We start from the raw sequence: 16051 nt of genomic DNA on the forward strand, positions 1-16051 counted from the left end.
TAAACAGGATATATGTGTTTTGAAAAATTGGCTTCATGTAGCTGATTCTTTAAAAGAGTTCTTTTGTATCAAAGCATTCGCCAACAGATTAAGCCCTCCTGATTCAGCCGCATTTCAATCAGAGTCCTCTGTCCGAGACAGTTTTCTTCCTTGGTATTGTTGTTTGTATTCAGAAATTAATTGTGTCCGATTGCTAGATATCTGAATCAATCCATTTTGGGGATGTAAATATATGTGACTTTGTAGACTTGGGGAAATAGACCAATTAATTATCACTGATCTGACCCTCAGGGTCATCTCAAAAGGAAGATAGCTAATGTCTCAAATTTAACACATGATGTAAAAAGATTATTTTGCCGTAAAGACACTGTCATTACTAGTCATCATCAGTTTGTTGACATTTGGACTCTATAGTGGACAAGAATATTGCCTCAGCAACGTAAATACATTGCATTCGGGGTCGATGAAATATTGTGTTTCTCCAAAAGTCTTGCAAGTTATTGGACTGTATCGGAATGGTATTCCAGACAAACATTTTAAACTCTGGAATAATTCAATCTTTATCATTTTTCTAAGTGTTTATACCAATAATATCTTACTGTTTTCTTTTGCTTCTGTAATCATCTTATGGCTAAATAAAACGGACTCTCAGTTTTGGCCTGCATATAATATTTACGAGTGGGCACAAGAGCGTGGTGGGAATCCCATATACTCTCTGGTGTGCAGTGCCATCATAAAAAGATAATTTCTAGTTCTGTGCGTGTTATCCCATTCATAAACCCACATAAAAGTTCAGGTTTTGGTTCGCAAAAGGCCTGAGTTTGCTTACAAAAACTGTCTTTTTGTGGTGAACCCAGGTGAAAAGTGTTGGGAGGAAGTCTAAATTCCAACAAGCAGCATCAGTCCACTGAAATGTTTTGTTTCCACACAGAAGAGTTTGCAAAGGTTCAAAAGCAGCTGTATAGTTTGGTAACATGCAGTAAATCCTAAGAATAGACTGGGTGAAATATGCAGGCACTGAAGCATCGACAACTGCTGGATTGGAGCTGAAAGCTGACTCGTCAAACCAGACAACCAAAGAAGCATACTTTATTCAAACAGCTAAGTTTAAGACCAGCTATAACCCATTACGATAAAGCAATGCAGCACAGAACTTTTCCTCATGTTTAGCTTGTCCAGAGACAATTGCCAAGTACATCCTGTAATCATGAGTCCATTGCTCCATTTAATCTTCTTTCCTTGTTCCTCCTGAACTCCAAATACATTGTTCTACTTGTTCATTCTTCTCCCTGCATCCTCACTGCATTGAAATAAAAACTCATTGCACATCTTGAATTCATGCTTTCCCAGCATCACAAAACTGTGCAACTCTTCAGAAGTTTCATACCATGTGAGTTATAGCAAATATCTTGAATAATAGATGGTGGCTGACTATCAACCACTGTAGACCTAGATTCTTCATGAAGGCCAATATACATACAAAGAGCACCAATTTTTCTGAGTCACTACTAGTAAATCCATTCAAAAGCACCAATTCTCTCAATTATGGTATTGATTCCATAATTGTTATTTCCTTGGAAACTGGAACCTTGACCGATGAAAGTAAGTACCCGAGCTTCTGCCACAATAGTTTTATCTCTGTGCACAACATAACTTTATACACATACTCTTTGGCATGAACAAACTCAGCTTGACTGCCTGTCTTATGCTCATTTTATAGACCAAACTATGGTAGAAGTGGGTGGTACAGACAGAATCTAATTGTCTGAAGGAATTTGTGGTTAAAGAGGAAACGCAAGGGGCTCAATTTTAAAACCGAGCCGGGAAGGGGGCAGGGGGGGGTCAAATTGAGGTCAGGAAACCCATTAGTACGGGTTTCCCAGACGTCCTGACGATTTTGACGTAAGGACGTCTTTTATTTTTTTTGTCAGTTTCCCGTCCGACTGACCGGCCTGATTGACAGGCTGGTCTCAGTCGGATGGGACAGCAGCCAGGGAAGTCTGCAGGCAAGTCTTTGTTTGTATGGATGTGGGGGGCATGGGGGCATGGGTGGGCAAGGTGCATAGGTGGGCATAGGTTGGCATGGGCGGGCATAGGTTGGCACTGGGGTCAGTCACGGGGGTGGGGTGCCAGGATTGGGGGTCACCGTGGGGGTCCGCGATCGTTGAGGGGAAGATCGGGGGTCGGAGGATCGGAGTGGGGGGGGAGGATCGCGGTCAGGGGTCGGGGAGGATTGGGGTCGGGGATCGGAGGATCAGAGTGGGGGGGAGGATCAGGGGTGGGAGGATCGGAGTGGGGGGTCGGCGGGGAGGATCGGGGTCGGGGATCGGAGGATCGGAGTGGGGGTAGGATCAGGGTCAAGGGTCTGCGATCGGGGGTCGGGGGTCGGGGGTCTGCAATCGGGGGGGTTGGGTGTCCACTATCGTTGGAGGGTCGATGCAGATAGGCTTGTTGGGCCTGGGGGAAGCACTCCTGCTCCTCTGGGCCCACAAGCTGTGCCTTTCTAGGCACCGACCTGCAATCTCGGGCCTTCTCGCCTCCTTTCACGAGGCATTAAACAGAAGGCCCAGAAATCCCAGACCCCGGGGTTGAAATTGGGAAGTCCAGAAATATGGTGGCCCGAAATCTCCTGGGAGCGGGTTGGTCACCCGCCCCTCTTCCTGCCCCGTGAAAAACGGAAATGGGGGGGTTGGAGGCAGGTTGGGGGCAGGTCTGAAATGGTGGCAATTTTCAATGCCCCCCCCCCACCCCCAAACCAACCATTTCTCTGGGGATCTGGGGGTCCGAGTGCAAGAAGATCAAAAAGTTAGTATGCAGGTTTAGCAGGTGATCAAGAAGGCCAACGGAATGTTGGCTTTTATTGCTAGGGGGATAGAATATAAAAACAGGGAGGTATTGCTGCAGTTATATAAGGTATTGGTGAGACCACACCTGGAATACTGCATACAGTTTTGGTCTCCATACTTAAGAAAAGACATACTTGCTCTCGAGGCAGTACAAAGAAGGTTCACTCGGTTAATCACGGGGATGAGGGGGCGGACATATGAGGAGAGGTTGAGTAGATTGGGACTCTACTCATTGGAGTTCAGAAGAATGAGAGGCGATCTTATTGAAACATATAAGATTGTGAAGGGGCTTGATCGGGTGGATGCGGTAAGGATGTTCCCAAGGATGGGTGAAACTAGAACTAGGGGGCATAATCTTAGAATAAGGGGCTGCTCTTTCAAAACTGAGATGAGGAGAAACTTCTTCACTCAGAGGGTGGTAGGTCTGTGGAATTTGCTGCCCCAGGAAGCTGTGGAAGCTACATCATTAAATAAATTTAAAACGGAAATCGACAGTTTCCTGGAAGTAAAGGGAATTAGGGGTTACGGGGAGCGGGCAGGAAATTGGACATGAATTTAGATTTGAGGTTAGGATCAGATCAGCCATGATTTTATTGAATGGCGGAGCAGGCTCGAGGGGCCGATTGGCCTACTCCTGCTCCTATTTCTTATGTTCTTATGTTCTCAATGTTAAAATGGAGCCCATGGTCTTTCTCAGAAGGATGTAGCAAGGTTCACAAATTACAAGTCCAATAGCACACCTTTGTTGTTCTAAATCTCAGCTGTAGCTGTACAATGGCCTCGGGGTAAAATCACTACTCAGTGGAATATTCAACCCTACTTAACAAAAGGTCCCAGGTTTGATTCCTGATGTTCAGCTCATCTTCTTCAGGGTAGCAGGTTTAAATGTAATCAGGTTACAGAGAATCTGTATCAATCCGTATCAAAGTAAGTGACTACAGATTTTTCAGATCCTTGATAATAATTTGTGTCTTTGATTTCTTTGCTGTCAGAGAGCTCCAATCAACTGAAAGAATCTCCTGTGATGCAACTGCTGTCATGAAGAGATTCACCTTGTTGCATGTTGTTTATTGAGCACATGAGGATTGCATGAGAGAACCGGATCAGTAACGATGTTCATAACTATTTGTAGAAGGCTATTAATCAGAATGGGGATAGTTCTTAAAATGTCATGAGAAAGTGCTCATCACGGCATTCTTTGAAGTGGAAGCTAAGTGCAAAGCTGGGAAACATTGATACCAGTAGAACTCAGCCAGTCCTGGCCATCTGGGACTGGAAGGAATGGCAGTCTAAGGGGGAGTATTTCCATTCCCTGGAGCTGCATGTGGGATCTCATCACTGACATTAATGGATTGACCCTCTGCTGAGTGTGGAGACCCAAAATGGTGAGTCTCTGTGGGGGAGGGAAAATACATTAATTTTTAAATATCTGCAATACCTAAGAAATGTGTTTTGTACCTTATTTAAATTATGCTCCTCCAATTACCTTCTCCTTTACAAAGGTAGGAAAATTAATGCATAACGCCATTATAAATGCATCAGATGAGATTTGAAACTATGGTGATGGTTATGAATTCCATCTTCATATTACTACTGGTTCCACCTCACCTAGTCTTGTTACTGCTGCTACTGCCTACTAATAAAAAGAAAGACTTGCATTTACATAGCACCTTTCACAACCTCCGGACATCTCAAACAACTTTACAACCAATGAAGTATAGGCACTGTGGTAATGTCGGAAACACAGCAGTCAATTTACACACAGCAAGCTCCCACAAACAGCAATTTGACAATGACCAGATCTGTTTTAGTGATGTTGGTTGAGGGATAAATATTGAACCAGGGATAACTCCCCTTCAAAATAGCACTCTGGGATCTTTTACATCCACAAGAGCTTGTGCTCAAGTCTCTGGAGTGGGACTTGAACCCATGACCTTAAGATTTAGGAGCAAGAAGTGCTCCCAACTGAGCCACAGCTGACACACAAAGGGTCTTGTCACTTCAACAGGCAGTTTTCAGGAAGACTCAGTCCTAGGCAATGCCAGGACCATCATACTTTGAACATTTCCTTTGTATTGGTGCCATCTCAGCTGCCAGGGAAGTTGTGCATTGGTGCACCATGAGCATCCATGGTCCATGTGCTCTCCGAGAATGGTTTGGGTCACCTGAGGGGGACGGAGAGGAATTTTCCAGAGTACTTTACCCCTTATTGACCCTGGGTTTTTCTCTGTTTTTTGCCTCTCCCTGGAGATTTGCCACTCCCGGGGGGTGGGGGCGATGTCTAGTCATGATGCTCCAGGCAACATGAGTGTGAGGAAGGCTTGATGGACCAGCTGCTCTTTTCCTGCTTGTCAATTTTGAAATGTTACAATTCCCAATGCTATGTCACCAACCACATTATTGCATCCTCACCCGATTACTAATTCATTAGTCACCTTTGCCAGATATTTTAACACATGACAGTAGCCATTTAAGACAAGCAGAACAAAGTCGATCGTTCACAAATTCCTGATGAACTAGTCATGACAGTCACAAAATAATACCTGCTTTCATTTATCCCTGTTCCTCCAGTACATACTTGAGTTTTGCTCATGCAGCTTAGGACATATGAATTGCTTGATTGCATTACCGGACGTACATCCTTAATCTATATTGCATACAGTCCTTATGGCAGCAACAAGAGTCACCATAAATAAAAGCGGCATTTAATCCTTAGATTCCCAGCATATCTATCGTGATTACTAGCCTGTAGACTGGCTAGCTTCTATACAGATTAAACTTCTGTTGCATTAGATCATCTGTTACAGCAAATATTGAAAACTAACCTCCAAGCAATCTACTTATTGAAAAAAAAATGCCTGCTATAAGGCTACCGCAACTCACGTTGTGAGGGAAAAAATTTATGCCGCTCTTTGGAAGGGATTGTCTCACTTACGGATTGGGTGACAAGTGTTGGAGAAAGTAAAGTGGGAGATTAACACTGAATAAAATGGAGCAAGTGAGACCTTGGGTAAAGTGAAGTCGACGACCGGCACTTCAGGGAGTGGAGGTTGAGCATTGACTGTACTTGTCAACTATTCTTGTCGTAGTGTGGCTGGTCTTTCTCCCGACTATATTCAGTGGAAGAACAATTAAATTTCAACATGTAAACACATTAGACAGCAGTGCATATTCAGTCTGCTAAAGCTGAACTGTAGCTGTTATTTTCTACAAGGCAGTCTGCAAACGTCAACGTGGTGCAAAAATTGAATCGATTCATTGGAGCTGTGTGCTTTATTTAATGCGCCAGCAACATTTCCTTACAGTTACATTTTTAGTTTTAAAACTGGAGGTAGCTGTTCCCTGAATCCCAGCTTGTCCTGCCTCCTCCCATGTCACTCCATCAGTTAGTGTGACAATCAGCTTATTGTGTCTGTCACTGTACCGAGCGTTGCCTAGGTGACTGAGGGACAAAGACAAGCAGTGACAATTCACTCAACCTGCCCCATCGTTCACCTGACGAAGGAGGTAGCCTCCGAAAGCTTGTGAATTTAAAATAAAATTGCTGGTGTTGTAAAATTGTTTACAATTGTCAACCCCAGTCCATCTCCACATCACATTTACAGTGGCCCACCTCAATGCTTGGTGCCATAACAGCTTGGATTTATATTTTAAAAATGTATGCCAGAGATTTTAAACTCTTCGCCCAGCTGGAATGATGCGTGGGAGGGGTTAAGATCAGGCTCCATGCCTGCCCAGCGCCATCTGGTTTTTGCCAACTTTCAAGTCAGCCGAGGTTCCCGCTACAGGCAGGCCGGGCCCTACTTTACATTCAAAGGTCACGGCTCGATGACATCATCGGCGCCACGACGTAATCTTAACTTAAAGTCAGGGAGACTCCTGCACTGTCCGCAGCCCGACAGCAGAACCATGCCGGGGGGGGGGCTCCGACTGGCCAGAAGAGGGCCCGGTGAGTTTTAATCAATTTCCTTCTATAAGAACTCCTTGTGGGCCAGGAAGAGCAAGAATACTCCCCCCAGGTCCTACAAGAAGTCCTTGGGCCTCCCCAGCCCTGGACTCCCACCCCCCACCCACCGATAGCAGTGGAACCTCCCCCCACTCCCCGCCCCGCCCCATCCCTGGTCGCCTCCAGCTCCCTCCTCCCACTGACTGCCTGGGACTGTTCCCAGTAGTCCCCAGCTGCGGCCCCTGGCTGCCAAATTCCTGCTCCTGCCTGGCGGCCAGGTATGCGGCAGATCTGGCCGGGTGTCGGACAGGACTCCGGGAACTTTTACGTTAATGAGGCTCTGCTGTTAAGATCGGCGGCAGGGCCTCCTTGACCCCAGACTCTCCGGGTGCTCGCCCGCTTTGGAGGTCGCACGCACCCTTGTCGCCCTCCCCTTTAAAATCGGGCCCTATATTTCAATTATTAGATTGTTTGTGGTGGAATTTGACCAACACCTAATTGAGATATACTGTATATTTTTTTTTCCAATTTTCTTCCCACCACTTGCTGACTCGTGCTGGGTTGTTCTTTCATGGATGCTGGCTGCCTTCTAGTATTTTGCACAGCCTCACCCAAGAGGACACATGTGTTAGCCTGGACAAGGAGTGTTGGCAGGCAATTTGACAGCGGAGGGCATTAGAGCTGAACTGAATCTGCCCTCAAGCAATCTCCACATTTATATTAGAACATAAGACCTTTCTGGTCTGTCTGACTCCGTACTACGACCACAGTGCATTTATTCACTCGCTCACCGGGGACTCCCAACTGTCCCTCTACTGAACACTTTCGCTGCTACTGCTGTTCGTCCAGTAACGTGCACAACTAATGACTCGATTAACTTTCTACAACAGTCTGTGTCGTAAGCTCCAAAATTACATCTCGTATAAATATTCAACTGAATCCCAGACAATCTACTCTCTTATTAGATGGCTCTTAACCCCTGGAGACAGCAAGAGCATTCTGACCCATCCTGGGACACTCAGCACGTCTGCATCAATTAAACAAAAGGCTGTTATGTAATTCAGGAAACTGAGTCTTGGCTAAGCATCCTTCCCTAGATAAAACAAAACCATTAACTAAAGGTCACTCTTATATCTCACCCTCAAACTGGGCTCCCCTCATCAGTATTCCATTTTTACAAATCATGAATTCTTGGTCAAACACAAACTGCCCATTCTGAATTAATAAAGGAGCTAAGTCATAATTGAATCACATAGATGTTTACAGATCAGCAGGAGGGCACTCAACTCACTATGTCTGTGCTGGAGCAATCCAAAACTAATTGCACTGCCCCATTCTTTCCTCATTACCCTGTATCCTCCTCTGCTCCAAATATTTATCCAATCTTCTAAAAGATGCAATAGTCCCTGCCTCAACCACTCCCAGTGTAAAGAAATTGATCCCAACCTCTCTCCTCGCTTTCCTTATGGCGATTTTAAACCGATGACCCCTTGTAACTGATTCCATAACCTAAGGAGATAGTCTTTCCCTATTCACTTCATCAAAAATCTTCACAATTTCAAAAAACACCGATTAAATCTCCTTTTAGCCTTCTCTACTCCAGGAGAGAATTGTCCTAGTATCTTCCCTCATAACTGTAGTTCCCCATCCTTGGCATCATCCTGGTGAATCCACACTACCCATTCTCTATTACTTTAATATCATTACTAAAATGGAACACCCTAAACTGCACACGGTATTCGAAATTAGGTCTAACCAAGGTTTTGCACCAATGCATCGTCTTATTTTAAAATTTAAAATCTGGGCTTTCCTTCCAGCACAGTGGATAAATGTACTCTGTGGTGTGGAACCAAACCAAAAAGACCAGGAAGGGCCTTGGTTCGCTGATCGCCAACTTTGCAATCGAGATGCTATAATTGGTTTCAGTGCCCTTGGGTTAGGGAGGAGAAAAAACAGATCGGTGCTCCTGGTCATAATCCGAGCAACCCCTCCTGGAAATATAGGCAAGGAAGTGTGCACCTGTTCACCTGTTAATGTTCAATGTTTAGGTTTACATATGAAGAATTGGAGAGCACCCATGGTACCATACCCTGAAAAGCCTGATGCATTGCCTTTAGCAGAGGATGGAAGAAAATCAGGGGAGGGGATATTAAAGCATACTCCTTGCAATCATATTCAGTTGAAGAGAAAAATATTGACATAAATCCATTTTTTTCCATTTTCATAGATGGGGGAAAAAAAGGGTGAGTCGCCCTTGGGCCAGGGATATGGGCAACACTGGCAAAGCCACATTCATTGCCCATGCCTAGTTGTTCTGATAAATTACTGGCCTGCTAGGCCACCTTCAATGGCATTAAGAGTCAACCACGTACTGCAGAACTGAAGACATAAAAGGACCAGAACAGGTAGAGGTGGGATGTTCCCCTCCCTGAAGGATAATAATGATTCAATAGTAACAACAATCAGCCAAGACACTTGAACTCTCAACCTCTGGGCTACTATTCCGGAACCATAACCATTAAGTCACCATACTCTTTTGACCACTACACTATATACCCTTCTGGGTACAGAGCAAAGATTATGGGGGAGATTTTAATGGATCGGTGCATGGGGGGGGAGGGGGGGGCTCATTTTAATATTTGAAATCGATCTCTTGCCAAAAGCTGGCGGGAATGACGTCAAGGCTGGCAGGTGGGAGTGGAAATTGGGACGGGAACTGGCTGCCACCAGGGACCCAAGGAAAGAGTCCTTTTAATAAGATTAGTGCTTGGTGGGAGGGGGTGTTCCAAAAAGTTTCTGGTGAAAGGAGGGCTGGGGCAGGGGAGGCCCAAGGCTTCCTTCCAGGGCTCGGAGGAGCAGTCCTGCTCCTTCTTGCTCCTAAGGATCCCTCCCAAAGAATAAATAATATTACTTACCTCGGCCTCTTCTGCTTCATCTGGGATTGACACCGTATGGGCCTCCCCCACCGAGTCTTCGTTAAAATCACGTCGTGACCACCATGGCATCGTCGGGCCGTGACTTTTAGATTGAAATTGGGCCAGTGGCTGCCTTCAGAGTCGGCGAAGGTAAAACGCCGCCAGGTGGAAACGGTGCCGCCTTGGGCTGATAAGTGGACCAGGCCGATTTAAACCCTTCCCATGCCCCGAGCGGCAGCTAAAATTGACCTTATTTGTCTGTAGTGAGAATGAAGCTCATTCTGCTCAATTCAACTCAGAACATATTAAAGAAAGATTACGCACTCCTCTCCACATTTCAAAAGACACGTTAAACTTTCTGCAACTCTGAATTCCCCACCCTTCCATTACGGTTAAACTGCGAGTTAAAACAACCAGTGATCTTTCTGAACAAAGAGATGCTTCTGCATTTCAGACAGCATGTGATCAACAGCACCACAGTAAACAAACAAATACAGCAATATTCTTCTATTTGTACTTGTCTTGGGATTTATTACATTTAATAACTTTTCGTGTTGCATTCCATATTCACAATTTCTTCCTTCTATTGACTATTGTCGACCCGTTCGATTGAAAAGTTACAAGGATAGCTAAAAAGCAGTGAAAAGCCACAAGCCAGTAAAACAGCTCACCTTATCAGGATCTGTGGTACTGATAACCCAGACGCAGTGCGCATTGTTCTCATACTGGACTGGGTAATTGGGAGATGTGATGATACCACTCGGGCCACGAAGATTGGAACCACATGTTCTGGCTAAATTGAAAGTGAAAATTAGAAAAATGCATTAAAAATGCCCGAAGACAGCTTTACGTGACATTCTTCCACAGTAAAAAGTCGAAAATACTAATCTGCGCACAATATGACACAAAATTGGCAAACCCATTCAGAAAGACCACAAAGAACGGCTGGTGTGGAAAATGGAAATGTGACATTGGTGCAGCAATGGGTGTTCCTTGATGCTGGAATTAAGACACATCATTGAGGCAGGGTGGGGGAAGCTTTTCTCCGCATCGAACCTATGCTATAATTGGAAGGACTTGGTGTTGAACTGAATGTCAAGTGTGATCATTGTCTGCAATGTCTACCACAGTTGAATAGCCTCCTGCCTCAAGTCACGCATGAAGAATGGTCACTCGAACAAGGCACTGCAGAGCTTCCAGTGTAAACATACCTCAGTCGCTGACTTCAGAAGAGGAGTGGATAAAAACATTTAAAAAACACAATGGGCTCAATTTTCATAGTGAGAAACGGGTGGGTTGGGGGCATTGAAAATTGCTACCACTTTAGACCTGCCCCCAACCCGCCCATTTCCGGTTTTCACCGGGGCGGGAAGAGGGGCAGGCGACCAAACCGCTCCCAGGAGGCGGGTCAGGCCTTAAAACCTTTCAAGGAGGCTTCAGGCCTCCATTTTTCTGAACTTCCTGATTTCAACCCCGGGGGGCTGGGATTCCTGGGCCTTCTGTTTTACACCTCGTGAAGGGAGGCAAGAAGGCCCGAGACTAACAGGTAGGTGACCAGAAAGGCACAGCTTGTGGGCCCGGAGGAGCAGGAGTGCTTCCCCCAGGCCCAACAAGACTACCTGCAATGACCCTCCAACGATCGTGGACACCCGACTCCCAATCGTGGATTCCCCCCCACCCCGATTGTGGACCCACGACCCTGATCCTCCCCCCCCGTCAACTCCGATCCTCCGAATCCCCAACCCCAATCCTCCTCCCAACCCCGATCCTCCCCCCCAATCCCATCCTCCGGCCCCCGATCTTCCCCCTCAACAATCGCGGACCCCCACGATGACCCCCAATCTTGACACCCTCCGCGACTGACCCCCCGATCCCATCCCCCATGACTCACAACCCCCATGCCAACCTACGCCCACCCATGCCCCTGTGCCCACCATGCCCACCCGTGCCCCATGTCCACGCATGCCTCCATACAAACAAAGACTTACCTGCAGACTTACCTGAACACGTCCTCTCCGTGGCTGGTCTCCGCCTATCAATCAGCCAGTCAGTCGGACAGGAAACCGACAAAAAAAAAGATGTCCTGACCTCAAAATCATAAGGACATCCAGGAAACCCGGACTAATGGGTTTCCCAACTTCCATTTGACCCCACCACCCCGCCCCCTTCCCGGCTCGGTTTTAAAATTGAACCCAATATGTCATTTTGTATCCTCAGCTGTTATTTCTCTCTTCTACGATCCACCTGCCCAACACCATGCACACCTTCCTCTTATCACTCTTGCTTTTGGGGAATTAACAGTGGCAGGACTCACAGGCCCAGTCCCCAAGTCTAACTACTCTGTCTAATCATTTTTCACCTGAAAACGCATTGCAGAAAGTTAAAGCAACTAATCTTTATACTTTCTGATTTGCACATGGTCAGATGATGCTGTGCCGTGTGTCAGAATATAATAAAAGGCACTGTGCAAGTCATAAATCTATTAATTATTCACAGTAAGCTCAACTGTGATGCAGTAATCCTATTAAAATATTCAGTTCCCCAATCGGTCAATTGGTATATTTGCTGAGCGGTGGGGAAGTGCGCCACATAGACCAGAGAGGTACCAGATTCAATTGATGTGGCAATAGGGTGCCACAATTGGTCGAAGACACCCTGGGCAAGAGAGGGAAAATTATCCACAGTTCCTGCTTCTGATCAGTATCAGTGACGCCTGCTGGAAATCGATTAGGTGTGGACATCGGCTGAGGACAGGATTTTCTTTTTTATTCGTTCACGGGATGTGGGCGTCGCTGGTGAGGCCGGCATTTATTGCCCATCCCTAATTGCCCTTGAGAAGGTGGTGGTGGGCCGCATTCTTGAACCGCTGCAGTCCGTGTGGTGAAGGTTCTCCCACAGTGCTGTTAAGAAGGGAGTTCCAGGATTTTGACCCAGCGACGATGAAGGAACGGCGATATATTTCCAAGTCGGGATGGTGTGTGACTTGGAGGGGAACGTGCAGGTGGTGTTGTTCCCATGTGCCTGCTGCTCTTACCCTTCCAGATGGTAGAGGTCGCGGGTTTGGGAGGTGCTGTCGAAGAAGCCTTGGCGAGTTGCTGCAGTGCATCCTGTGGATGGTACACACTGCAGCCACAGTGCGCCGGTGGTGAAGGGAGTGAATGTTTAGGGTGGTGAATGGGGTGCCAATCAAGTGGGCTGCTTTGTCCTGGATGGTGTCGAGCTTCTTGAGTGTTGTTGGAGCTGGACTCATCCAGGCAAGTGGAGAGTACTCCATCACACTCCTGACTTGTGCCTTGTAGATGGTGGAAAGGCGTTGGGGGGTCAGGAGGTGAGTCACTCACCGCAGAATGCCCAACCTCTGACCTGCTCTCGTAGCCACAGTATTTATGTGGCTGGTCCAGTTAAGTTTCTGGTCAATGGTGAGCCCCCAGGATGTTGATGGTGGGAGATTCAGCATTGGTAATGCCATTGAATGTCAAGGGGAGGTGGTTAGACCCTCTTTTGTTGGAGATGGTCATTGCCCGGCATTTGTCTGGCGCGAATGTTACTTGCCACTTATCAGCCCAAGCCTGGAAGTTGTCTAGGTCTTGCTGCATGCTGGCTCGGACTGCTTCATTATTTGAGGGGTTGCGAATGGAACTGAACACTGTACAATCATCAGCGAACATCCCCATTTCTGACCTGATGATAGAGGGAAGATCATTGATGAAGCAGCTGAAGATGGTTGGGCCTAGGACACTGCCCTGAGGAACTCCTGCAGCAATGTCCTGGGGCTGAGATGATTGGTCTCCAACAACCACTGTCATCTTCCTTTGTGCTAGGTCTGACTCCAGCCACTGGAGAGTTTTCCCCCTGATTCCCATTTACTTCAATTTTACTAGGGCTCCTTGGTGCCACATTCGGTCATATGCTGCCTTGATGTCAAGGGCAGTCACTCTCACCTCACCTCTGGAATTCAGCTCTTTTGTCCATGTTTGGACCAAGGCTGTAATGAGGTCTGGAGCCGAGTGGTCCTGGCGGAACCCAAATTGAGCATCTGTGAGCAGGTTATCAAGTGCCGCTTGATAGCACTGTCAATGACACCTTCCATCACTTTGCTGATGATTGAGAGTAGACTGATGGGGCGGTAACTGTCCGGATGGGATTTGTCCTGATTTTTGTGGACAGGACATACTTGGGCAATTTTTCACATTGTTGGGTAGATGCCAGTGTTGTAGCTGTACTGGAACAGCTTGGCTAGAGGCGCAGCTAGTTCTGGAGCACAAGGCTTCAGCACTACAGCCGGGATGTTGTCAGGGTCCATAGCCTTTGCTGTATCCAGTGCACTCAGCCATTTCCTGATATCACGTGGAATGAATCCAATTGGCTGAAGACTGGCTTCTGTGATGGTGGGGATATTGGGAGGAGGCCGAGATTGATCGTCCACTCGGCACTTCTGGCTGAAGATGGTTGCAAACGCTTCAGCCTTGTCTTTTGCGCTCACGTGCTGGACTCCGCCATCATTGAGGATGGGGATGTTTACAGAACCTCCTCCTCCCATTAGTCGTTTAATTGTCTACCACCATTCACGACTGGATGTGACAGGACTGCAGAGCTTTGATCTGATCCGTTGGTTGTGGAATCGCTTCGCTCTGTCTATGGCATGTTGCTTCCGCTGTTTAGCATGCATGTAGTCCTGAGTTGTAGCTTCACCAGGTTGGCACCTCATTTTTAGCTACGCCTGGTGCTGCTCCTGGCATGCTCTTCTACACTCCTCATTGAACCAGGGTTGATCCCCTGGCTTGTTGGTAATGGTAGATTGAGGAATATGCCGGGCCATGAGCTTACAGATTGTGCTGGAATACAATTCTGCTGCTGCTGATGGCCCACAACACCTCATGGAGGCCCAGTTTTGAGTTGCTAGATCTGTTCCGAATCTATCCTATTTTGCACGGTGGTAGTGCCACACAACACGTTGGATGGTGTCCTCAGTGCGAAGACGGGACTTCGTCTCCACAAGGACTGTGCGGTGGTCACTCCTACCAATGTTGTCATGGACAGATGCATTTGCGACAGGTAGATTGGTGCGGACGAGGTCAAGTAAGTTTCTCCCTCGTGTTGGATCGCTCACCACCTGCCGCAGGCCCAGTCTGGCAGCTATGTCCTTCAGGACTCGGCCAGCTCGGTCAGTAGTGGTGCTACCGAGCCACTCTTGGTGATGGACATTGAAGTCCCCCACCCAGAGTACATTTTGTGCCCTTGCTACCCTCAGTGCTTCCTCCAAGTGCTGTTCAACATGGAGGAGGACTGATTCCTCAGCTGAGGGAGGGTGGTAGGTGCTAATCAGCAGGAGGTTTCCTTGCCCATGTTTGACCTGATGCCATGTGATTTCATGGGGTCCGGAGTCAATGTTGAGGACTCCCATGGCCACTCCCTCCTGACTGTATATCACTGTACCGCCACCTCTGGTCGGTCTGTCCTGCCAGTGGGACAGGACATACCCAGGGATGGTGATGGAAGAGTCTGGGATGTTGGCTGAAAGGTATGATTCTGTGAGTATGGCTATGTCAGGCTGTTGCTTGACTCGTCTGTGGGACAGCTCTCCCAATTTTGGCACAAGTCCCCAGATGTTAGTGAGAAGGACTTTGCAGGGTCGACTGGACTTGGTTTGCCTTTGTCGTGTCCGGTGCCTTGTGGTCCGATGCCGGGTGGTCCGTCTGGTTTTATTCTTATTATGACTTTTTTTTAGCGAGATTTTACAACTGAGTGGTTTGCTCGGCCATTTCAGAGAGCAATTAAGAATCAACCACATTGCTGTGGGTCTGGAGTCACATATAGGCCAGACCAGGGTAAGGACGGCAGGTTGCCTTCCCTAAAGGACATTAGTGCCAAGAGTTTGAATAGTTTGCTAACACTCAACATGGAGAATGGTCACTTGGGTGAAATATTGGCCAGCGGCAGGGGTGTATTGCAGTATAATTTGGTGCCTTCAGGAAATGTACAGCTTATTAATGTTTGTGTAGGAAATGTAACCCTGCTATTCAAGAAAGGAGAGAGAGAGAAAACAGGGAACTACAGGCCAGTTGGACTGACATCAATAGTCGAGAATATACTCGAATCTATTATTAACAATGTAGTAGCAGGGCACTTAGGAAATCATAATATGATTAGGCAGAGTCAGCACGGTTTTATGAAAGGGAAATCGTGATTCACAAATTTATGAGAGTTTTTTGAGGATGTAACTAGCAGGGTACATAAGAACATAAGAAATAGGAGCAGGAGTAGGCCAATCGGCCCTTCGAGCCTGCTCCGCCATTTAATAAGATCATGGCTGATCTGATCCTCACCTCAAATCTGAATTCATG

At 46.9% G+C, this 16051-nt stretch overlaps 1 protein-coding gene across 1 annotated transcript in view; it reads right to left on the bottom strand.

Moving 5' to 3' along the window:
* LOC137321575 (CUB and sushi domain-containing protein 1-like) overlaps positions 1-16051 on the bottom strand; it is a 2214006-nt gene that overhangs the window by 739602 nt on the left and 1458353 nt on the right. Inside the window, exon 10 of the mRNA XM_067984007.1 lies at positions 10379-10500. Coding sequence (XP_067840108.1) covers positions 10379-10500 — 122 coding nt within the window. The remainder of the gene's footprint in view (positions 1-10378; positions 10501-16051) is intronic.

The sequence above is a fragment of the Heptranchias perlo genome, chromosome 5, assembly GCF_035084215.1.
Source record: "Heptranchias perlo isolate sHepPer1 chromosome 5, sHepPer1.hap1, whole genome shotgun sequence".
Classification (NCBI taxonomy): domain Eukaryota; kingdom Metazoa; phylum Chordata; class Chondrichthyes; order Hexanchiformes; family Hexanchidae; genus Heptranchias; species Heptranchias perlo.